Here is a 24,507-nt window from a genome sequence, read left to right on the forward strand (position 1 = left end):
ACCTCAGAGAAAGTTTTCTATATACAAGAGACAAGCACACCAGGGACTAACGCTCAATGTGTCTCTTTTCCTTGTGTGCCCATCCAGCATGGGGAGAGTAATCTGTGACCCTCAGTCTCCCATCATCCCTCACCATTGGGCATGCTGGCTAGACTCCAAGAATAGCTGGAGGGCTACAGGTTCTCAAACCCTGAGTAGGGATTTTTTTAAAAAAATCCAACAAACTTGGGTGAGCATTTAAAAACAGGATGTCCCCATCTGCAGTCAGAGGTAGCAGGGCCTGAAATGTTATCGCTTTGATTAACCACCTCACCTTGCATAGTGCATAGACAGAAAGGTATAAGAGCAGCACTGGAAGCGATGCCCTTTGCTATTGAAGGTGCAGGAGCAAGGCCTCCTTTTTGCATCTGCTTGCAACCCCAGGTCAATCAGAGCCAATCCTAGAGAAGCATTAAAAATAACAGTAAAGCAAGCAAAAGCCAGAAATGAAAGTGGACAGATCAAGAAGTCAAGATTTTGCATTCCAACTATCTATAGGAAATAGTTTTTTTATTATTATTTCAAGTTTTCATAAAAATCCATAATTATTGAAATCAAAGTTACAGAGGAAGTTCGTAACTTTCTTTTTTAAATCAATTGTTGTTTTGAATTCTTGTTGCATTTCCTGTCATTGTTAGGATTGACACCGGAGTCTGTCAGAGTAGGTCCTACAAACATGGGAAGTTCTGGAGACGTCGGCAGAACACCTCCACCCCCCCAAAGAGGTCAAGAGGGAAGTGATTCAGGATTGTGGGCCACAGAAGGAGGGTGGGCAGCTGGGTGGAGAGAAGAGAGGTTTGCATGTTTCTTGAACTGGATCTCTTTATTATTAAATCTTTTTTATTAAAAAACACACACACGCCTCTCATTACTGAGTTCCAGCCATTGCTCCCTCTCCCTCTCCCTTCCTCAGATCATTTTCATGTTGAACTTGCGTGGCGCATCCGGGGCAGAGCTGATGCCGGCATCGGATTTGCGCGGGACGTACTCAATTTCAATGTTGTGCTTGGTATTGCCTTTGCCCCGGCTCCAAAGGAAGAGGAGCACCAGGCAGAAGAGGACGACCCCCAGGAAGGAGATGAAGCCCATCGTGGTGGCAATGATGAGGGTCTTGATGTCAAAGGGGAAAGGCACCGTGGGTCGCGTGCTGTTGGCATCACTCTCGTTGGGCTGGTTGGAGATGAAAGCGAAGGTCTTGTTGGGCTGGTGGGGCCAGTCGGGGGAGTAGCTGCGGACGTGCAGGTGGGCCAGCATGGTGTCATTGCCGCCTGCATTGCTGGCGATGCATAGGTAGGTGCCGTTGTCTTGGATCTGGGCATAGCGCACCTCAAGAGTGCCATCAGGGAAGACAGTGAGCCGCCCATTGGTTTTGGTAGAGATGAGGTGCTTCCTCGGCGAGAGCCACATGATGGTCGGAGGTGGGTCTCCATCCGCCCGGCAGATGAACTGGACCGTGTGGCCCTCGTCCACAAAGATCTGCTGGGGCTTGCGGTCCCTTATCCGGGACCGGCGGCAGATGAAGTAGTTGGGCAGGAGTGCCTCAGAGAAATCCTTGAACTCTTTGCCTTGGACAAATTCAGGGGTTGCACAGGTGGGCTGGCGCTTGTTGAAATTGAGCCTCCAGCGGCGGCGGAAAATCCAGAGAAGCCGGCAGTCGCAGGCCAGAGGGTTGTTGTCTATGATGAGAGTCTCCAGGTTCCCCACGGAGTGGAAGGCTGACTCTTCCAAGGTGCTCAGGAGGTTCCCTGAAACGTTCAAAATGCGCAAGTAGTTCAGGCCCCGGAAAGCGTACGGTTCCACCATGGTGAGCTGGCCACCAACCAGCTGTATCTCCTGAAGCCTGAGTAGATCGTGAAGCATGGAGCCTTCGATAGTGGTGATGGGGTTGTAGGACAGGTTCAGGAACCTGAGATAAACCAAGTGCCTCAAGGAGACGTAAGGGATGGAAGTCAGGTTGCAGTGGGTGATGGACAAGGATGTCAAGTTCAGCCCGTAGAGGCAGTTGGAGGTCATGGTATCTAAGTAGGGCCAGTGTGAAATCTCCAGGACCTTGAGTCTGTAGAGCCTCTTAAACGAGTAATCCCTGATGGCGTTGATGTTCAGGTGGCGCAACTGCAGCACAATCAAACCGTGTAAGTGAGAGAGAGCTTCTGTGGGGATGGACGTCAGGTTGCATTTTTCCAAAGTCAGCTGCTCTAAGCTGTTGAGGCCGCTGAAGGCCCGGTGGGAGATGTAGACCAGGTCATTGTCCCCAACCTCCAAAGACTTCAGATTGTACAAGTCCTGGAACATATAATCCAGGAGGATCACAATTTTGTTCTCGCTAATGTCCAACTTGGTGAGATTGCTGAGTCCAGTGAACACCCCGAGTGGGATGAGTTTGAGCCTGTTGCTCCTGAGACCCAGAGTCCTGAGGTTGAAAAGGTTATTGAAAGCCCCCGGCTCAATGGCACTGATAATGTTCTCGTTTAACTCCAGCTCCTCCAAGTGAGGAAAATTGGCAAATTCATCCTGGTTGAGAGTCTTGATGCGGTTTTTCCCCAGGTCCAAGAGCTTTGTCTCTGTGGGGATGCCCTCAGGGACAGCCAGGAACCGCTTCCGGTGGCACAGCACCGAGCGCTCCTGGGCAGAACAGTCACAGCGGGGTGGGCAACCAGTGGCAGAGCCTGAGAGGATGGATCCCAACATCAAGATGAGAATGGGCTGCCAGCAGGCCAGGATTGGGCTATACATGCTCACCTTGCCCACCACCATCCTATCTTTCACCTGCAGGCAAGAGAAACAAGAGGAGGTGTTAGAAACAGAATGGACGTGAAGAAGACATGATCCTGTTGATATCCACAAAAAAACCTGAGAGAGTTGATGGGGAGGCAATGTTTTTAAAACCCACAACTCCTTGCAGACTGCTAGCAGAGGAGCTAGCTACCCACTGAACTTGATGGCACATTCAAACAGGCTACACAAAAACACCTCTGCATGCTGTAGTGCTTGCCCCCTGCAATTGATTCTTAGGCATGCTCTTGGAATTATTTGGGGGCAATAGGCCATTTGTGGTGTGGAAAAAGATCTTAGCACATTTTGGGGGAAGTGGGGTTTGGGGCCTGAGATCAGTAAGCCTTAGGTGGGCTTGACTTCCCCCTACTCCAAACTACACCAGAAGCAGGGGGAGACTTGACCAATGTCCTCCTGAGGTTCACTGGCAAGGATCAAACCACCCAATCCCAAACCTTATTTGTGAAGCACCAGCATCTTTTAGGCTGTGGAACTAGGAGGGAGGCAGGGACTCTGCCAGGGCAGTTCAGGTTTAGCTGCATGGCCATGAGGGGAAAGCGGCTGTTAATATCCTTTGCCAGATCAAGGGGATCCTGTGAAACTCATTGGAACGCAAACCCAATGGCAACAAGGAGGTCGTTCGCTCTCTCCTTTCCAAAACTCCCCCAAAGCTGCAGCCTACAAACCTGGCAAGTAGGACTGGGTAATATATGGATATATCCTCCAAAACCGGTTTGAAGTTCACATTGTGATAATTGTTTCATAATATAACCTAAACACTTCAATGCTATCGCCAGCTAAACATCACAATATCACCTACTAAACATTGCAATCTACCACAATAATGATGGGACTATACAGAGGCAAACAGGATGATGTCCAGGCAACGGTTACTACTTAGGGGGTCTAAAACGGATAAATGACAATATTATCAATCATCACACACTCAGTTTCATCAGCAGGGAAGCCAAAATGCACCCAAATGAGACTTTCGGTTCAGGGCTTGGCTACCAATGGTGGTATTCAGGACAATCGGTCAGGAGTCATAGAGAATACAAATAATCTGGGACTGCCAGGCTGCCAGCAGGCCTGTTAGGAGGCAGAAGCAGTAGAAGCCTGGTGGTGGCAGAATCAACAAACTGGGGGGGGGGAGAAGCAGCAGCAGCTTGCGAGGCCTTGTTGTGGTGGCAGCAGTAGTGGCGGCTTGCAAGGCCTTGTGGCACTGGCAATGCTTAGCTGCCAAGTATCCTGTTTTTTGCGGGAAACCCCCAGATTTTAATCTGTTTCCCGCTGTTCTTCCAAATGAAGAAAAATCCCAGAAATCCCCTGGATTTCCTACCTGCCAGGGAGCCTCCATTTTGGGTGCCGCTCTTCCCATGTGTGGGCACCGAAAATCAGGCAGAGTGCCACCGGAAGTCGCTTCTACGCATGCCCGGCGGCCAGTGCCCACACATGGGAAGAGCGGCCCCAGAAGTTGCTTCTACGCAACTTCCGGAGCTGTGCCGCTGCTGCTCCCGCATTTTTCAGCGGGAGACTTGGCAGGTATGGTGGCAAAGGCAATGACAGCTGAAAGATCTTTTCATAGCGGTGACAATTGTAGCAGCCTGCGAGGCCTTGCAGTGGCAGCAGGACATGCTGGCAGAAGCAGAGGCGGGCTGCAAGGCCTCGGTGAGGCAGGCTGCCACAGCTTCTGCCACTGCCTCCCACTACCACCAGGAGGACTTGCAGGCCACTGCCACATTTTGCCACCACAGCGAGGCCTCACAAGCCCCACTGCTTGTATCACCACGAGGCCTTGCAGGCTTCCACTACTATTCCCACCATCTGCTGTCGCCACCGGAAGGCCTCTCAGGATGCCGCTACTGCCATCACCTCTTGTCACTGCCGCGAGTCACCACAGGCTTCTGTAGCAGTTGCCACAACATTGTCCTGTTTGCCTCTGCATACTGGTAATTCCTTCCTTATCGCAATGTTGAAAACCAGTTATTGCCCAGCCCTGCCAGCAAGTGCTGAGGGATTGCTTTGCAGCCTACTCATATATTAGGATAACAGGCTCCACTAATGAAATCCCCACTACAGAGCTGAGATGCATATGAATGATGACAGCTCCTAGCTTAGCAGGCAAATGGATGACACACACAACCTTCTCTCCCCCCCCCCCCCCGGAAGCCATCTTCAACTGCCTTGGAGAAGTTAAGAGCCAATGGACCCCTTTAAGCGAACAAGGTGGTAGACCAAGCATCCACCAGATGTTCCTCCCCTCCTCCATGACCACTGGCCATGCTGGTTTGGGTTGTTGGGAGTTGGTGACCAAACAGCATCTGGACTCCAGCTCCAGCCACCCTGGGCGGCTTCCAACACATATGAAAACATAATGAAACATCAAACATTAATAATAACAATCTGATCTGCTAAGACAGGCTTCATCAACCTTGGTCCTCCAGATGTTTTGAGACTACAATTCCCATCATCCCTGACCACTGGTCCTGCTAGCTATGGATCATGGGAGTTGTAGGCCAAAAACATCTGGAGGGTCGAGGTTGAGGAAGCCTGTGCTAAGTTTTCCAGATGGTGCCATGCTGTACTCCATGAGCTGTGGGCATTGCTCTGAATGCTCCACAATGTTATTAACATCAAAATGCCAACCCTGTGTTGTCTCTCTCTCTCCCCCCCCCCCAATTCAATCTGGATTTGCCCTTTTGGAGGAAAATCCAGTAAGTTACAAAACAAAACAAAACAAAAAAACTATGCCCAATGATCCGTTTGTGTTAGCAACAATCCATTGGCAAATTAAGTGCCTGTCCAGAAGCACACGGGGATCATTTGCCCCAGGCATTAGCCAGGGATGGTGGTAGTTCGAGTCCAGCTACCCCTGGAGGCCTTGGCATCCTCATGCCCTCCATACTGCAAAGTAAGGTGGGAGGGTGGCAGTGTTGGAGCTAGAGAGGTCTAGGAGGGGCATTCCGCCCTTCCCCTCCATGGATGCACAGAGCATGTCCTGTACTCGGGGACACATCGCACAGGTCTTTGCTCCTCCTTCAGAGGAGGGGAATATTGGGTGAAATCATTCTCCCCACTCACAGTCATGGGGTGTGTGTGTGTTGCACTCATGGAAATCCTATCAGCTCTGTTTCTTACCCGTTCTGTGGTTTCCTGCATCGGCTAAAGAAAGCAAGTTCCACCTATATCTTGGAATATATTGATCAATTGTCCCATATTCTGGACTGTGCAGTTTCAGACTGAATGGCTGGTGGGGCTCTTCCAAACATCCCTTTTATTTGTTAACAGCCCTGAAATTATCAGAGGCGCAGAATGCTGCTCATAAACTCTGCAGGAAGCAAGTTAGAATTGTGTGCTGCACCAGGAATTTATTGGCAGAAGTGAAGCAGCAGGAATGCAAATTAAGAGACAGGCCCCTGAGGTCAGTAAGGCTGTGGCTATTGCATTTATGGGGCCCACTTCTTTGCAGCCAAGGTGGCTTGCGTGGGCTTTCTCATTCTGCTCCTGTTTGAATGGAGTTCTGTATTCAAATGGTATTTTACAGATTCAAGCTCAATCTCACGGGAAATGAGCAGCTTTATCAGCTTAAAATAGGATGTAGATCTTTTCCTTCCGAGAAAGAGAGAGAAGACATTCTCAATTCTAAGAAGTAAGCAATTTGACAAATGCAATGACTTGAGGGATTTTTGCTAGAAGTGTTCTGCATTATGTTTCCAAAGCTAAGGTTCAAGGATACCCTAATTTTAAATTATGAAATGTTGTTGTACTGTGGATTGCTCTTCTGGCTTCTTTGCTGTTACTAGGCTAGAGTACAAACACACGAATAACCTGCTGGGTCAGGGCAGTGGTACATTTAGTCCTGCATCCTCTTTTCACAGATTTCTGTGGGAAACCTGCAAGCAGGACTCGAGCACAAGAGCCCTCTCCTCTCCTCTCCTGTGCTTTCCAGCATGTGGTACATTCAGAGCAGAGCCACCCTGGCTACTAGCCATCAAGAGTCCTTTCCTCCAAGCAGTTTAACACATGCTAAACTCAGCTTCCCGGAGTCACTGATTTCTCACATGCTACTCATGCGCTGCTCCCAGAGAGAGGCAAGTCCATTTGAAAGGCAAATGAGAAAGGAGAGAGCTGAGCCACCAAGAATCCCGGCCAAGCGAAGGCACTGCATCTGATACATAAAGTTATTTGGGAGAAGTTATGGCTCTGTCAAAGCAGCCTTTCCTTCCCTGCCATAAACAAGCCCATCGCCTTGCTAGAGGGTTGCTGAAACCTCCTGTCACATTGCTTCTGGTGCCTCCATCCAGGGGCATAGGAAGATAGGGGCGGTGGGGGCGGGCCGCCCCGAGTGGCGCGATCCCAGGGGCGCCATCACGGCTGCCCACCCCCAAAACACGCGCCCCACCTCAAAACGCATGCGAGGTGGCATCACGCTTGTGGGTGGGGTGACGCCCCTCGCTGGCCTGCCTCTGTCCAGGGAGAGTGTGCATCACAGCAGGGAGAGCTCGTGTTGGCTGAGCAAACCCCTGCAGCACCTAGCGAGGTTTTCGTCGGGCGGCTGCAGGGACCGGCTTGCTCCCCCTGCTGCCGTGCTCTCTCCCTTCCTGCTGCCGTGCTCTCTCCCTGGACGGAGTCGAGGGGCGGGCCAGCAAGGGGTGTCACAAGCGTTGCCCCGCTGGCCCAGGGAGAGAGCGCGGCAGCAGGAAGGGAGAGCACGCATCAGCAGAGGGAGCAAGCTGGTCCCGGCAGCTGCCTGGCGAAAACCTCGCTAGGCGCTGCAGGGCTTGCTCAGCCAACGCGCGCTCTCCCTTCCTGCTGCAGCACGAGCTCTCCCTGGATGGAGGCGAGGGGCGTGCCAGCGAGGGGCGTCACGCCTGTGCGTCGTGATGTCACGACGCTGCGGAGCGGTGCCTCCGCTTTGACGCCCCGGGTGCCAAAGCGGCTAGCAGCGCCCTTGCCTCCATTGTCTTTTCTTTTTTAAATGTTGCCCCAGCTGTTACAAAGGTTTGCATCCCTTAATATCACACGCTATGACACTTCCACTCAGGTGCTCAGTGTTTGCTTTGGCTAATACTATTTACAGCTGCTTCTGAATATACAGTGGTACCTCAGGTTACAAACGCTTCAGGTTACAAACTCTGTCAACCCAGAAATAGTACCTCAGGTTAAGAACTTTGCTTCAGGATGAGAACAGAAATTGCGTGCCAGCAGATTGGCGGCAGCGGGAGGCCCCATTAGCTAAAGTGGTGCTTCAGTTTAAGAACAGTTTCAGGTTAAGAATGGACCTTCGGAATGAATTAAGTCCTTAACCAGAGGTACCACTGCATGCCACCCATTACTTTCAGTGGTAAGGAGATACATCTTTGCATTACTCCTGTGCATTACTCTCCTCCCCTCCCCCAGTACTATTTATGGCTCTTGGATACACCCTAACCATTGCTTTCATAGCGTCTGCTTATATGTGTCATTTTGCAGAAATGTATGACCTGCACTTAACTTCCCTTCCCTTCCTTGAAAATTATTCAAACATTTTTGTAAGTTGCAAGGTTGGGAAGTGATGGGTAAACCACAAATCTGTCCGTTTTCCAACCCCCTGCCAAACCCAAGGTCTCGTGAACCAGGGCTGTCCTGGCCAATGCAGACTAAAGAGGTAATTATGGTTTTATGGAATTATGGAATTCCTTCCTCACGGGGTCAGTCCCAAACTGGATCTTGCTTCTCCATAACTCCCTTGGCAGTGCTCTTTGTGGTCAAGTTGCTCTTCCAAGGGACATGCAGAAACCACACACAGTTTGTGTTGCATGCCAGTCTTACAGCAAGAAATTTGGTCAATGCTGACAATTTACTGGACTGTCTTAAACTTTTAACAAATCCTGAGGTGAATGTCAGAAAATTCTGGTGAGTAAATTTGAGAGCCAGCTGGGTGCTTTCCGTAAATGTCCAAATGCCAAACCAGAATCAGAGGATGGTGAGGTTGAGCAGGGCTAAGAAAAAGCCATTGTTCTAATTTTGCATGGAGCATCTAGAAGGTCAGTTAAGGCTAAGTTACCCAAACCCTCTCTCAAATGAGAGATAAGGGTAAGGCTGTGACCATGGCTAGTAACCCAGTGGGTATGTCCTCCCTCCACTGTGAGAGTCAGCATGCCTCTGAATACCAGCTGGTGGGATGCCCAAGTGGCTGAGTTTCTGTTGGTCTTGGGCTTTGCCTGTGGGCTTCCCATCCACACCTGCCTGGTGGATCCCTATGAGTGCAGAGGGCTGGATTCGGTGGACCACCTTTGGCCTGGTCCAGCAGGGCTCTCCTTATGTTCAGTGGCAGGCGTGTGGGAATTATATCTTTGCGTTAGTGATGTTGCTGCAATTCATAGAGCTCTCTGGCTTGCTATATTAATTTGTCCAGGCTTAAAAGCTGGGCTCTGCTAAGAGTCAAGCCCCATTTCCCCAGAAAGACTCTGGCTCAGAATATTCCACCAGATTCTGAGCATGTGCACTCAGCACTCAGCACATCTAGTGGTCAAAGATCTAGATTCTAGATCATTCTAGAGATCAGGGTGGGGACAGACTTTGATGGGGGGTTTTAAAAATAGAATGCCAGCATCTCCCCAACCCAAGCTGGGTGCAAAAGAAATAAAGAACAAGAAGGGTCATAGCTCAGTGTTAAGGCATCTGCTTTGTGTGCAAAAGGTCCCAGGTTCCACCCCCAGCATCTTCAGGCAGCGCTGGAAGAATTCCTTGCCTGAAACCTTATTTGCCCCACAAATAACTCAGAGATGCATTTTAAATAAAAGTACACATTCTACTCATGTAAAAACACGCTGACTCCCGGACCGTCCGTGGGCTGGATTGAGAAGGTGATTGGGCCGCATCTGGCCCCCAGGCCTTAGGTTGCCTACCCCTGATTTAGAGGAATGGGAGATGTCAACAGGGGATGAGAGTTTAATTTTTTAATTAGGCGGTCGTGATAGGCTGTAACCCTTGTGCACCCCCAGCCAATGGGGGACAGGGGAGGGACCTTTTTGCTCGGGGGAAGGTGATATAAACTTGTGTTTTTCTGAAATTGGGTGTTCCTGCTTTTGGGACACCCGATTCTTGCAAGAAACATATATGTAATCAATAAAACTTTGTTTTTGTTGCTTCACCAATTTTGCTCAGATTTTATTTTGAGGGTCTCAGGGCCCCAGGCGTTTTTACATCTCACCCCCTTCCCCCCACTTGGTAATACAAGAAATGCACCTCCTGGAAGCAGACTGACCCCAATGCCCCCTGGCATGAGCCTTCATCGGATGGAAGATGATTGGTCACTGGGGATGCTGACTGGGGGTGAGGGGAGTTGAAGGAGTCCCACAATTCCTGGAAGGCCACAGGTTCTCGGTCCCTGCATGAAAGTTATATACTGAAGAAACTGGGATTATAACTCACTCATATACTGGTTGGCTGACACTTGTATTTCCCACTCCAACCAAGGTTTAAATTGGGAGCCATCTGTGAGAAGCTTCTTCCTCCTATGCTACAGGTCTCCTGCCTTTCTAAGGAGGCATCTCCGTTTAAGAGCCATTCCCAAGCCAACACGCTTCTGAGTTGGGGGGACCCAACTGATCGCCCATGAGATGCAGCTGGGAGAGCCAGAAAACCCTCCAAAGGCATCACCGCTTTCTGCAAGCAGCTGAATCAACATCTCACTTGGTTTAATCCTCTGGAGCAACAGATGGGGTGCAGCAAGCAGCAACCTCTCACCTACTTCTCATCCCAAAGGAGCAAGAGGAATATCTGTTTCAGTTTAGCACCTTCTGTTCTTGTGATATTCACTGGGGACATTTATTTTCCAGATAAGTGGGTGTTGCTTTGCACAAACCTGATTAAACTTCTTTTGCTTTCGAAAAGGGAAAAGAACAAACAGACACCTTCTTGGAATTAGCCAAGACAAAGAAAAAGATCATCCCAGACAATTAATAAATGTGCCTGTAATTGTGACTACAATCTCTACAGCAGGTAGGCCTCTAGCATCTTTAAAGCCTTGTTTTGCCATGGCTAGGGAAGGGGGGGGGAGAAAGTCAATCCAGTTTGCATTTAAAGGCAAAGTTACCTAATTCACACTTTCTGAAACAATCTTAGAACGGAAACTTGGCAATTGTTCAAAATTTGCACTTCTCCAAATTTTCATTGCAGTTTTCCAGCCAAGTTGTGTGTTCCAAATGGCTTGTCTACAAGGGTGAAGTGTGCCTATACAAGCATATATTAGTGCAAGTATCATGCACAAATGCATTACGTCAGGGGAAATGGTTTTGCAAATTTATTTCATAAAATTTATACATCACTTGAGTTTTTTACACCCTCAAAGTAGTTTACACAAAGAATAAAACAATAAAATTATCAATAAAAAGAACTGTTTAAAACAACTGTTTTAAACATTCAAAAATTTAAATAAAATCAGCAATAAACTGACACATTCTACATGTCTGGGTGGGCTTGTCTAAGAAAAAATGTTTTTAGCAGGCTTCAGAAAGAGTATAGCAAAGGAGCCTGCCTGATGTCAATAGGCAGGGAGTTCCAAAGTGTGTCAAGGGAAATTGCATGCAAAAATATATATGGAGAAATCCGCAATAAAAGGAAGGATTTCCATAAGGACTAAAAAAATAAAAATAAAAATGGGCAAACTGATGCTGAAATGGAGAGGCCTGAACGTAAAACTGTAAAAAGAAAAAGGTGACCTTGACATATCTGCCCCTTCCTAGCCACAGCAGATGTACAATGTTGACATGCTTAGCGGCACTGGGACACTTGCAAAACCTCTGCTATTGTTCTCTCTGTCTTCATTGTTATTCTCCTTTGGCATCCCATTCACTGTACTTGTGATCTTGCTGAGAAAGCATTGAGAAAGGAGGAGAGAGGAGCGGAAGCATCTCTGGCAAAAGAAAGCACAGTCTAAGGGGTCTAATTAGGCCGAGACTGGAGAGGCTACACCTCATTATATCCATGAACATCCTGCCTTATTTAGATGAGTTTGGGAGCTGACAATCCCATGTACATCCTTGTGGTAAAGAGCTGAGCATCAAATGGATATTAGACAAAGGAAGCAGAGAAGCCACTAGACTCCAGTCTCTGCCTCTTGATATTACAAGGCTTGTGCTTTCAGATGATTCATCTGAGGAATGCCAGATTCTCACAAAAATCACACAGCCTTATGAGGAATGGTTGAGGGAGCTGGGCCTGTTTAGCCTGGAAAAGAGGCGGCTGGGAAAAGATATGATAGCCACCTTCAAATATATAAAGTCTGTCACATGGAAGAGGGAAGAAGCTTTTTTCTCCTGCTCTGGAGGGTAAAGGACTCGAACCAATGGCTTCAAGCTACAAGACCAAGAGAGGATCCAACAGTCAAGAAGGCAGTTTCTGTATGTTCTAGGGTGGGGCAGAAGTGGCAATGCCAACCTGGGAGAAGGTAAACTCTGATCCTAAACCCCCCACTGCCTTGCAGGACATCTTGGGGGAAAGAAAAGGCTAAGAAGTAAACCCTCCACAAATCCAGACTGGAGTCCCTAAGGTGGTTGGATGGCACCTTCTACACCTCCTTCTGGCAATACCTGCAGCCAAGCTGAGGCTCAACATCTTGATCTGCTCTCTTTTGGGCCCCCTCAGTGAGTCTGAGAATGGTCTCTTTTCATCTGGGCAGCCCAGGATCGCAATCCACCCTGCCCACACTTGCCCTCCCGGGAGGTCCCTTTGGCGCTGCCAATGTCACGGTTTGGCTTCATCCCCAGAGGTTCACTCCATTGTCTCTCGAGACAGATGGACGGCAATAACTTTGAGGAGAACTTAGTTGTAAAGAATCCCCTGTGTCTTAGCCCACACGGTTTGATTTAAAACTGCCTGGGCAAAGAAAAACATATCGCCTGATGTCATTGTGATGTCAGGTGACTGAGAGGTGGGCAACCTCACCCAATTGCCCAAATGGCCCATTGGGATTGGGTGCCAGAACCGATTTCCCCCTCCCTTGGGCTAGACAGAACAATGGTCTTACTCAATGTCCAGTTGTTTCCTATGCGTGCAAAGGACAAACACTCCCAATAATTACTCCGAGTTTCTCTTTAGACAAAATTTCTGCAGCTACTCTGTTTGTGTGCAGCGTGGTTAGATGATCCTGACTCACATCAGGGGATTAAATTAAGTGGCCTTTTGATCCTTTCTGACCCTGATTTTATAAATCGAATGACTTTTGTCTCTCCCTCCCCCTGACAATAGCAAACCATCTTTGTTCCATCTTTCCCTTTGATGTGCAAAAGCCATTACCTTCCTCTTCTCCCTTCTTAATCTTCATTTCCAAAGCTCAACATACCGTGTTTCTCATATTATAAGACATGTCTTATATTTATTTTTTCCTCAAAAAAACACACTATGGCTTATTTTCAAGGGATGTCTTATTTTTTTCCTCCTCCTCCTGCCGCGGCCGGCATTGCTGCTGCGCCTATCACTATGTCTTATTTTCGGGGTATGGCTTATATTCCTTGAATGCTTAAAAACCCTGCTATGGCTTATTTTATGGGTATGTCTTAAAATATGAGAAACAGGGTACACATTTCTTCCTGCTTCTCCTGACTTGTCACCATCCCTTCCAAATGCTTTATTGTCTGTGTTGCTCTTCCCTGGTAAGTTCAGTGTCATTAATATATTTGAATATATTTATCCTCATAAAGTATGCAGAAGGGAGGGAAGTGCCATTATCCCCATTTTCTTTTATTACAGTATGCTTCATTTATCTGGAGATGCTCAGAAGCAACATATAAAAACAACAACAACAACACTCAACACCATTTGGATAATGAGATGTTTGGATAAACAGGAGCACTATTTACAAAGGACTGCGTTTGCAAGAGCTAAACTAATAGTGGTGGATATTTCATAAGGAGCACTGAATGTGGGCAGTGTTCAATGTTCCCACATGACCAACACACACACACACACACACACACACACACACACAAACAACAACAACCCTGCTCTTAAAAAGGTAGCAGGTCAGGAAGAAGCCTAGGCTAGAACTCTTCTCTCTGATTTGGGTTGGCATGCTTGTCAACTGGCAGTTGACCCAGAAGACAACTATGATCTGATTGTCAAACTTAAAACGGGAAAAGCCCCCAGGCCCGACCTGATTCCGGCAGAAGCTATAAAATATCATGCGGATTGGTGGGGTGGGCAAAAGTTCTGGCGACCATATTTGATGCCGTCAATAAATCAGGGATGATCCCGAAAATATGGAAGGACGCAATTATCATCCCAATCTATAAAAAGGGCACACCAGATGACCCTGGGAACTACAGGAACATCAGCCTGCTTTCAATAGTTGGGAAACTATATGCCCGCTTTCTGTAAAATAAACTCACCCAATGGGCCGATGGGAAAAATCTGATTGGGCCCGAACAAGCTGGATTCCGCCCAAAACTCTCAGCAACTAACCATATTTTAATTTTACATTATCTTGCCCGGAAATACTCCACCCCAAAAGGTGGCCAACTCTGTGTGGCTTTTATTGATCTAAAGGCGGCATTTGATAGCACCCCCAGGAGAATCCTCTGGGGAAAACTTGCCCTTGGGGCATCGATAGAAGGCTCCTGTGGTTAATAATCAAACTACATGAGGGCTCAGCGGCCAGGGTGAGAATCACCCCGGAGGGAGATCTTACCAACTCAATTCCCATTAGTAGAGGAGTCCGTCAGGGATGCATACTTGCTCCATCTCTGTTTAATTTGTTTGTTTATATGCAATATGAGGACACCTTTAATAGAAGCTCAAGAAAGGATTCACGCACCCCACCCGGCACTATACCGCTGCCCCCTATTATTATATGCAGATGACGCTGTGATCTTATCCTTTTCCAGAGTAGGTCTCAGGAGGGCTTTAAATTTTTTTGGTTCATAGTGCAAGTCAAATCTTCTCACAATTAATTATGCAAAATCTAAGATTCTAATTTTTTTCAAAGAGCCGGAAATCCTATAACTGGAGAATTGATGGGAGGGCCATTGAACAAGTTTACAGATTTCAATACTTGGGAGTTTTGTTGCAATACAACCTTGGGTGGAAGGCCCATTTAGTTTACGTTACAAACAGAGCCAAAGCTATCTCATTTGTGATTTTGTGATTCTTTTTCTCTGATGGGGCCCTCCGCATTCCATCAGCGTTGAAAGTGTTTAAGGCCAAGGTGATTGCAACAATTGCTTATGCTATCTCAATTTGGGGGACTTTTGTTAATTTATCTTATTTGGAGGTTATTCAAAATCAATTTTTAAGAAGGTTATTGAAATTACCCAACTGTGTAAGTAATACAGCAATACACATGGAACTCAACACTGTATCCCTAGAAACGCCCTTTGGAAGCACATACTCTGCCCCTGGTTATCACTCTGGCACAATCTCCCAAACCTGTATTTGAAACAGTGTATGCAGGGCCGGTGGGTCCATTTAGGCGAACTAGGCAGTTGCCTAGAGTGCGTAAATGGAGGGGGCGCAAAACCCCTGCGCCACCGCCGCCCTCTCACGGCGTGTGCTTGCGCTCCTCCCGCCTATGGAGGTTTTATGGAGCGCGAGCCAAAAGGAGAGCTCAGCGCTCTCCCGCCTATGGAGGGGACGCTATGTGACCTCCTCAGTGGCTGCAACGAGTGAGCGGCGCCGCCGCCCATAGCTGAAGCCTTCAGCTATGGGCGCTGTTGTTGCCGCCGCTGCTCGCTCGTGGCAGCCGCCACTGAGGAGCTCACAGCATGCCCTCCATAGGCGGGAGGAGCACAAGCCAAAAGGAGAGCTCAGCGCCCTCCCGCCTATGGAGGGGACACTGTGAGCTCCTCAGCGGCTGCAACGAGCGAGCGAGCGGTGGCGGTGGGGGCGGCAGCGCCTGTAACTGAAACCTTCAGCTATGGGCGCTGCTGCCACCGCCGTCGCTGAAGAGCTCACAGCATGCCCTCCATAGTCGGGAGGGCGCTGAGCTCTCCTTTTGGCTTGCGCTCCTCCAGCCTATGGAGGGGACACAGGGGCACCAGGAGGTGATTTTGCCTAGGGCGCAAAAAGCCCTAGCACCAGCCCTGAGTGTATGTGGAGGGACGATTTTCATAGCCCATGGGCAAAAACACTACAACTGAAAATTATGGCTATGGGAATCTCCCCATCTAAATTATTGGAGCAGGATATAGTTTCAGCCAAAAGAACAGTAACCCATAAACTAGAGGAGATGGACTTGCAGCAGAAAATGGTACTGGCTAATGGTATTTGTTCACCTCTAAATCTTGGTCTATTACCCCCTGTAAAACTCCCTCATTACTTGAATTCTTTAACTACTTCAGCACATAGATATGCCTTGATAAAGGCAAGATTCAACACCTTCCCATCCAATGTGTTGGGAAATAGACTTTCTAACGGACAGATATCACTCTTATGTGACTGTAACTGCGGATCACCTGAATTGTTGCACCACATATTTTTTAGTTGCGCCCTTCACTCATCATCCAAGAGTAAGTTTCTTGCTCCATAAAAGGTAAAGGGACCCCTGACCATTACGTCCAGTCGTGACCGACTCTGGGGTTGCACGTTCATCTCGCATTATTGGCCGAGGGAGCCGGCGTACAGCTTCCAGGTCATGTGGCCAGCATGACAAAGCTGCTTCTGGCGAATGAGAGCAGCACACGGAAACGCCGTTTACCTTCCCGCTGGAGTGGCACCTATTTATCTACTTGCATTTTGACGTGCTTTCGAACTGCAAGGTTGGCAGGAGCTAGGACCAAGCATAGGATCTAGGAGCTAGGATCTTGCCCCATATCTTATGGGAATTGCTGATGATTCTAACGAAGCCAAACTGAGACACCTATTGAACGATGAAGACCCTCCTAGATCACTCACTGTTGCTAGATATCTGATTAGCGTCCTTTCTCTAAAGAAGAAAAACGGACTTCTGTATGGTTCGGACAACCCTTTTAAACCATGAATCACAATATGATACTAGAATTAATGACATTCTGATCAACCTACCCAGCAAACGAACAGAGGGTGACGTTTTATGTTGTAAAATTTTACTGTATGTTATTTTACTTTTTATCTTAATTTTTGTGTAAACCCCTGACGGAAGTCACAATTATTTGTATGTAGTTCTGGGAAATGTGTTTTATGTGATGGGCCAATGGCCGTAATAATAAATATCATCATATCATATCATTCAACTGACAGTCAAGGATGACATCTGGGCTGTCCCAAGCAGGCTACGAGACCAAAACAGGAAAAGGCCCCGCCCACAGAAAGCTAGCAGGTCAGAAACAAAGCTAGGTTCAAATTCTTCTCCCTGAACTTCGTTGGCACAATGGTCAAATGACCTGTCAATAATTATGATATCACTTTTAAATGAAAAAGCTTCTAAAGCAGCAAACAGCAAGTTAAGATGCAATGCAAAGCAGGGTACATTAAAACGGCATAAAGGAAGGGCCACATTCTCTCATGGGCAACCTTTGAAAGGCCAGGTACCCCTTGTGAGCAGGGACAGAGGAAAAGAGAGAAACGGCATAAAGGAAGGGCCTCTTTCCTTTGCAGTGTGTGTGTGTGTGTGTGTGTGTGTGTGTGTGTGTGTGTGTAAAATTATTTTTAAAAAATAAGAAGTAATATCTTCTCTTCTACAGGGATGTGGGTGGCACTGTGGGTTAAACCACAGAGCCTAGGGCTTGCCGATCAGAAGGGGTGCTGGAATAAGGAGTGGCAGTTGGTAGCAGAAGAATGTAACAGACAACTTGGAGGGGTCAAATCCAAAACATCCATCACAGGTTCTTGATTTCCACTTGTTGGATTTGTTTTGCAACAAAAGAAAGCAGTTCTTCCCCCAAGATCTCCACCATCCATTACGGACGAGTATTATACCTGAACACTTTTGGCCTTTAGCTTACACATTCATGAATGACGTCCTTTGCTCTTCTAGACATCTGGTTCTACATCTTACCTCTTTTATGTCTGCTTGCTCCACTTTCCCCCATGCAAGCCCACTGTTCACTGCTGAATCAGAACAAATGGCAATAAGTTTTTCTGTGGATTGACGTTTGTTCTGATTCAGCAGTGAACAGCAGGTTTTCCTGGGAGAAGCAGCGGGACAAATGAGAAACTGCTCAGCCACATGCCCAGGAAGTGTGGGGCAAGCAGGAAATCTCGCAGAGCTGTGCTCTCTAGGCAGGGGGCAAAAGGAAGTGTGGAGGAATCCTAAGCTCAAAGTCAGTATTTGTCATGTATGTTGTGTTTGTTATTATGTCTTTCTCATTTGTCTGAGCAAATTTCTATGAAAATCAATTTAAACAAAAGTAATTTTGTGAATTCCTGCATTGCAGCGGGTTGAGCTAGATCACTGATCTTCCACTGGTGGGCTGGGACCCACAAGTGGGCCATGGCTTGCACCAAGTGGGTCACAGGAGCACTATCTCCATGCAAATAGATGGCAAAGGGTAAAGAAATGGGTCCCCAAATTCATGTTTGAGTTAAAAGTGGGTCCTAGGTCTGAAATGGTTGAATATGCCTGGTTCCTGGATGACCCTGTGCACCCCCCCAACTCTCCCATTCTCTGACTCTGCAAGCATAGCTGTCAAGTTTTCCCTTTTCTCGCGAGGAAGGCTATTCAGCATAAGGGAATTTCCCTTTAAAAAAGGGAGAACTTGACAGCTATGTTTGCAAGAGGCTCTTCTAGTCCACCCCTCTGACCTCGCAGTGGGGAAGCAGATGCTGTAGGGACCTGGCAAAACAGTATTCTCACCACTTGTGATCCCCAGCAACTGGATGTGGGTGGCGCTGTGGTCTAAAGCACTGAGCTGCTTGGGCTTGCTGATTGGAAGGTTGGCAGTTCAAATCCCCATGACGGGGTGAGCTCCCATTACTTTGTCCCAGCTCCTGCCAAGCTAGCAGTTTGAAAGCATGCCAGTGCAAGGACATAAATAGGTACCCTTGCGGCAGGAAGGTAAATGGCGTTTCCATGCACCCTGGCTTCCGTCACGGTGTCCTGTTGTGCCAGAAGCGGTTTTGTCCTGCTGCCACATGACCTGGAAAGTTGTCTGTGGACAAATGCTGGCTCCTTCAGCCTGAAGCAAGATGAGTGCCGCACCCCATAGTCACCTTTGACTGGATAGGGGTCTTTATCTTTTTTTACTATTCAGAGGCCTCCAAAAGGGGAGGTTTAGGGACAGATTTAGGGACAGATGAGATGAGTTCTTTGCAAAACATTTGCTCATTCTGCATCCTGAGTGACTTTTTGTGATAAAGTAGAAAGTGAGCCTAGGGAGGAGGCATACCTGGCAAAGGCACAGGGTTTTTGGAATGTGTGGATGATTGTTCAAAAATTATGATGAAGCACATTTCCCCCTCTAAAAACACTAATGCTTGTTTTGGAGAGCAGTTACTGTATTTCAGCAGATCCTGACATTCCCAGAGAGCAGAACTATGAAGGCTAAGACTAGTCAGGGGGTGTCATTGCACTCCAGAGTCTAGCAGGTGAGCCTTGGAGGGACTCTACCTGCCTTCCTCCGCCTGGTCCTGCTGGATGTAGGTGGACTTCCATTCCCACAAGCCCCCACCAGCCTGGCAATGGTCAGGGATGATGGGAGCTGGAGTTCAAGAACATCTAGAGGACCACAGGCCAGGTAAGGCTGCTCTGTACTAGGAATATTTATTCCTCTGGTACATTTGGATAGATCTCAATGGATTTTAGCATGAATGGACAAAGCTCAATGCAGGTACGAGGAGAGTGGATCTTGACTCCCAGGGATGTCACAAAAGTAGCCTAGAACTAATCCTTGCATTTCCATTTTGGATTTCTTTTTAAAAGCCCCCCCCCCCCGAGTCAGGGCTTTCTAGTACAGTCCTCCCACTGTAAACTGCTAAATCAAATTTTATTGAACTCAACACAGGTTTAGAGATAAAGACTCTGGGTTTACAAATAAATATGTAGCAACTTTTTCCCCTGCTGCTAAGAGACTGGCTTCTGCAGACCTCAGGCTCTGTGCTAAGTATTCCTGCAGCTATCTGCAAAGCAGTGAAATGAAAGGGCAGCGGGAATGCTTTAATTTCCAGACACGTTTATGCCTTTATCTTCTCGTTGCTATTCACTCATTTTGATCCCCCATCCTCCACCTCCATTTTTAATGAAGGAGTTGACTGGCAACTGGATGAGGTCAGGAAAATGAGACCCCTACTCACACAGCATGAGTGACAGAGAGAGGAAGGTCACTCAAAGCAGCCCCGCAACAGAATCCCCACTGCAGCTGGTTCTGGGTTAAATGGAAAGGCAGGGGCTATGACTGCTACTGTCTGAGTGAATTGCAGTCTTTGCCTCATATTAGTTTCCCTCAAACCCAAGATTTGAGGAAACCACCCAAAGAGTCTTCTTCTTCTTCTTTGGCGATCACTCGTATCCGAGTAAGATTGTCTTCCATAAACACGATTTTAACAATGGGTCCGTAAGTGATTGTGGAGGCCAATTCTGGATCCACACATCCTTCCACAGTGGGGACATTGGTTTCCAGGTGGGAGTTGATCATAGTGTGGATTTGCCAAGTGTGCCTTCCTCTTAGCACGTTTCTCCCTTGTGTCCTGAGATCAAGGTTCTTCAAAGCCCATGACACCTTTGGTAAAGGCTGTTCTCCAACTGGAGCACTTGCAGGCCAGTGTTTCCCTGTTGTCAGTGTTTAGACTACATTTTTAAAGATTTGCCTTGAGACAGTCTTTAAACCTCTTTTGTTGACCACCAGCATTAAGCTTTCCATTTTTAAGTTTGGAATAGAGTAGTTGTTTTGGAAGACGATCATCAGGCATCCGCACATGACCAGTCCTACGAAGTTGATGTTGAAGAATCATTGCTTCAACACTGGTGATCTTTGCTTCTTCCAGTACACTGATATTAGTTTGCCTGTCTTCCCAAGTGATGTGAATTTTTTTTCGGAGACACCATTGATGGAATCTTTTGAGGAGTTGGATATTGCGTTTATAAGTGGTCCATGTTTCACAAGCATATAGTAAGGTTGGTAGTACAATAGCTTTGTAAACAAGCACTTTGGTTTCCCTGCAAATATCCCGGTCTCCAAACACTCTGCACTTCAATCGGGAGAAAGCTGCACTCGCAGAGCTCAGGCGTTGCTGGATTTCGGCATCAATGTTGGCCCTTGTGGAAAGGTAATTGCCTAGGTAGAAGTGATCAACATTTTCCAACGTTACACCACCAAGTTGTATTTGTGGTGCTGCAGAGGGGTTATGTTGTACTTGTTGGTGCAGCACTTTGGTTTTTTGGATGTTGAGTGATAGGCCAAGCTTTTTCTAAGCTTCTGCAAATATATTTAGGATGGTTTGGAGGTCATCCTCTGAGCGTGCACACACTACATTGTCATCAGCATACTGAAGCTCTATGATGGCAGTTACAGTAACCTTACTTTTTGCTTTCAGCCTGCTCAGATTGAAGAGCTTTCCATCTGTTCGATATTTGATTTTTACTCCAGTGGGGAGTTTTTACTCCACTTGCTTATTCAGTAGAATCATTAAAAAAACATTGGCATCTGATAAAAGATCTACCGGGTTGTTCCAGGATTCCACAAATAGGATATCGTAGGACAAGGAATCTTAAAGATATGTTATTACAGTGGAACCTCGGTTTATGAACACCTTGGTTTATGAATTTTCGGTTTACGAACGCCGCGGACCCATCTGGAACAGATTAATTCACTTTCCATTACTTTCAATGGGAAAGTTCGCTTCAGTTTATGAACGCTTCAGTTTATGAACAGACTTCCAGAACCAATTGTGTTCATAAACCGAGGTACCACTGTACATACGACCATTTCGGAGGTGTGTCATACTCAGAGCAATATACGTGGTCACCTTAAATGTGGAAAATGTGCCGCCTGTGAGTTAACTAAAGAAATCAAGGAATTTACAACACCGGGATCTTGCAAACCTATCCGATTGGAATCCTTTACTAATTGCAACTCTCGGGGAGTCATTTATGCCATACAATGTAGTTGTAATTTATGGTACATATGGGGTACTACCCTGTTTCTCATATTTTAAGACATACCCATAAAATAAGCCATAGCAAGATTTTAAGCATTCAAGGAATATAAGCCATACCCCGAAAATAAGACATAGTGATAGGCGCAGCAGCAATGCCGGCCGCGGCAGGAGGAGGAGGAAAAAAATAAGACATCCCTTGAAAATAAGTCATAGTGGATTTTTTTGAGGAAAAAATAAATATAAGACATGTCTTATAATATGAGAAACACGGTACTAGAACGGTAAAGGCAATAATTTTAGAGCATAAAAATCGAATTCTAAACAAGATTATGGAGGCGCCACTAACTTCCCATTTTATTGAGAAAAACCACAGTGTCCAGCTGCTTTGCAATTTTCTTGCATTTCTCAAGCCCTCTCTGGTTCTTCTTTGAACCTCAGCCTTAGCGTTGGCATAGTTTTTTTTTTCTTAGTGGCCCTTGTGGTCTCTTCCAACTCTATGATTCTATCTCTTTGCCAGATCTGAAAGGTCTTCCTTTTCTTGTCAATCATGTGTTCAATCTCACTGTCATTTTCATCAAACCAGTCCTGGTGTTTCTTGGTTTGGTATCCAATAGTTTGTTCACAGGCTGCAATAATGGATGTTTTTAGCTTGGTCCAGTGTTCCTCGATGTTATCAGGGAATTCTGAAAGCAGATGGTCCTTAAGAGTCGTTTGGAAGCAATCCCACTTAATGGAGTCTTGAAGGGCTTGAGTGTTCATTTTGCGCCTTGGTTTCCTTCCTTGAAGCCTGCATTGAGGTATAATCTTGATAGCCATCGTGGAGCTTATTAGTCGGTGATCTGTCCAGCAGTCGTCAGCGCTTGTCATAGCTCTGGTAAGGAGCACATCACAGCGATCTTTAGCACGGACAATAACATAGTCTAAGAGGTGCCAGTGGTTTCACCGAGGATGCCTCTATGAAGTTTTAAATTTATTTTTCTGTCGAAAGAGTGTGTTAGTAATAACAAGGTTGTGTGCTGCACATATTGTCAAAAGTAAGATTCCGTTCTGGTTGCTGTTGCCAACTCCTTCTTACCCAATAGTCCAAGGCCACAGATCGAAATCTCGCCCAACTCTTGCATTAAAGTCACCCAGGAGGATAATTTTATCTTCCTTAGGTGTCTCTGATAGGACGGTATCCAGCTGAGAGTAATATTTTTCTCTAATGTCTTCATCGGCATCCAGTGTTGGTGCACAAGCACTTATAATAGTAGCCTGTTGGTTTTTGGAGAGCTTTATTCGAAGGGTTGAGAGTCGCTTATTAATGCCGGTAGGGACTTCTGACAGGAGCTTCACGAGCTTCATTTTGTTTTTTCCTTTTTTAAACCCCAAATCCCCAAACCTATTCTAACTTAAAAACAAAATTGAAAGCCAGTTGTGGAACTCAATTTCATCTAGTTTTACCCATAAGGGAGACCCAGGCACCATCCTTTCATTTTCTGCACCCTAAACCTGGCCAGCTTTGTGGGTGAAAATCTGCACAGCCTTTCTTTAGTGGAGGAAGTCATGGGACGCATCCTGACTTCCTTGCCATTTCCATCTAACATTCTGCAGAAGAACCTGCTTCCATATTGAGCTTGTTGATAATTGGTTTATTTAGTAATTTTGCTGATGTTTCCGTTCACTTCTGATTGATCCATCTCAATTGTAAACTAAAATCCATTGGATTAAAAGGCTAAATATAAATATAAAGGCTGATTGCTGAAGAATTGATGTTTTTGAATTATGGTGCTGGAGGAGACTCTTGAGACTCCCATGGACTGCAAGAAGATCAAATCTACCCATTCTTAAGGAAATCAGCCCTGAGTGCTCACTGGAAGGAGGAGGAGGAAGAAGAAGAGTTTGGATTTGATATCCCGCTTTATCACTACCCGAAGGAGTCTCAAAGCGGCCAACATTCTCCTTTCCCTTCCTCACCCACAACAAACACCCTGTGAGGTGAGTGGGGCTGAGAGACTTCAGAGAAGTGTGACCAGCCCAAGGTCACCCAGCAGCTGCATGTGGAGGAACGGAGACGCGAACCCGGTTCCCCAGATTACAAGTCTACCGCTCTTAACCACTACACCACACTGGCCACCTCATGAGAAGACCCTGATGCTGGGAAAGACTGAGGGCATAAGGAGAAAGGGACGACAGAGGACGAGATGGTTGGACAGTGTTCTCGAAGCCACCAACATGAGTCTGACCAAACTGTGGGAGGCAGTGGAAGACGGGAGTGCCTGGTGTGCTCTGTTCCATGGGGTTACGAAGAGTCAGACATGACTAAATGACTAAACAACAAAAATGCCTGAAATAAATAAATGCATTGGACTTCAGTTGCGTAGGCCTGTTATATGTGTTAATTGTTGTTGTTTGGTACAGAACCAGGAAATGGTAGTTACTCCAGATTAATTTGCCCAAAATACAAAGGTATGCTTTGGGGTGCTCATTTTATTTTTGATGCTTTCTTTTTTTGAATGGTTAATTGCTTCCATTTTTCAAAAGGTCACAAAAGACACCTGAAATAAAAACAGCAGCAAAAAAAATGGGAAACACTTTTGCATGACTGTTTATCTTCTTAAAATCCCCCAAACAAAAATCTTCCCCAGCTTCAGTTACTAACAGTTCCATAGTTTCTACACAGAGGGCTTGAGAAATGCAAGAAAATTGCAAAGCAGCTGGATGGTG

General features: G+C 46.8%; 1 protein-coding gene across 2 annotated transcripts in view; it reads right to left on the bottom strand.

Annotated features, from left to right (window-relative positions):
- Positions 1–514: 514 nt before the first annotated feature.
- The window catches only part of LINGO1 (leucine rich repeat and Ig domain containing 1), a 75,622-nt gene continuing 51,629 nt past the window's right edge, over positions 515–24,507 (bottom strand). For both annotated transcript variants that reach the window (XM_035112587.3, XM_088657212.1), the window contains exon 2: positions 515–2,805. In XM_035112587.3, the coding sequence (XP_034968478.1) occupies positions 949–2,805 (1,857 nt within the window). In that variant the 3' untranslated portion in view covers positions 515–948. The remainder of the gene's footprint in view (positions 2,806–24,507) is intronic.

The sequence above is a fragment of the Zootoca vivipara genome, chromosome Z1 (genome assembly GCF_965207765.1).
Source record: "Zootoca vivipara chromosome Z1, rZooViv2.hap1.1, whole genome shotgun sequence".
Lineage (NCBI taxonomy): Eukaryota > Metazoa > Chordata > Lepidosauria > Squamata > Lacertidae > Zootoca > Zootoca vivipara.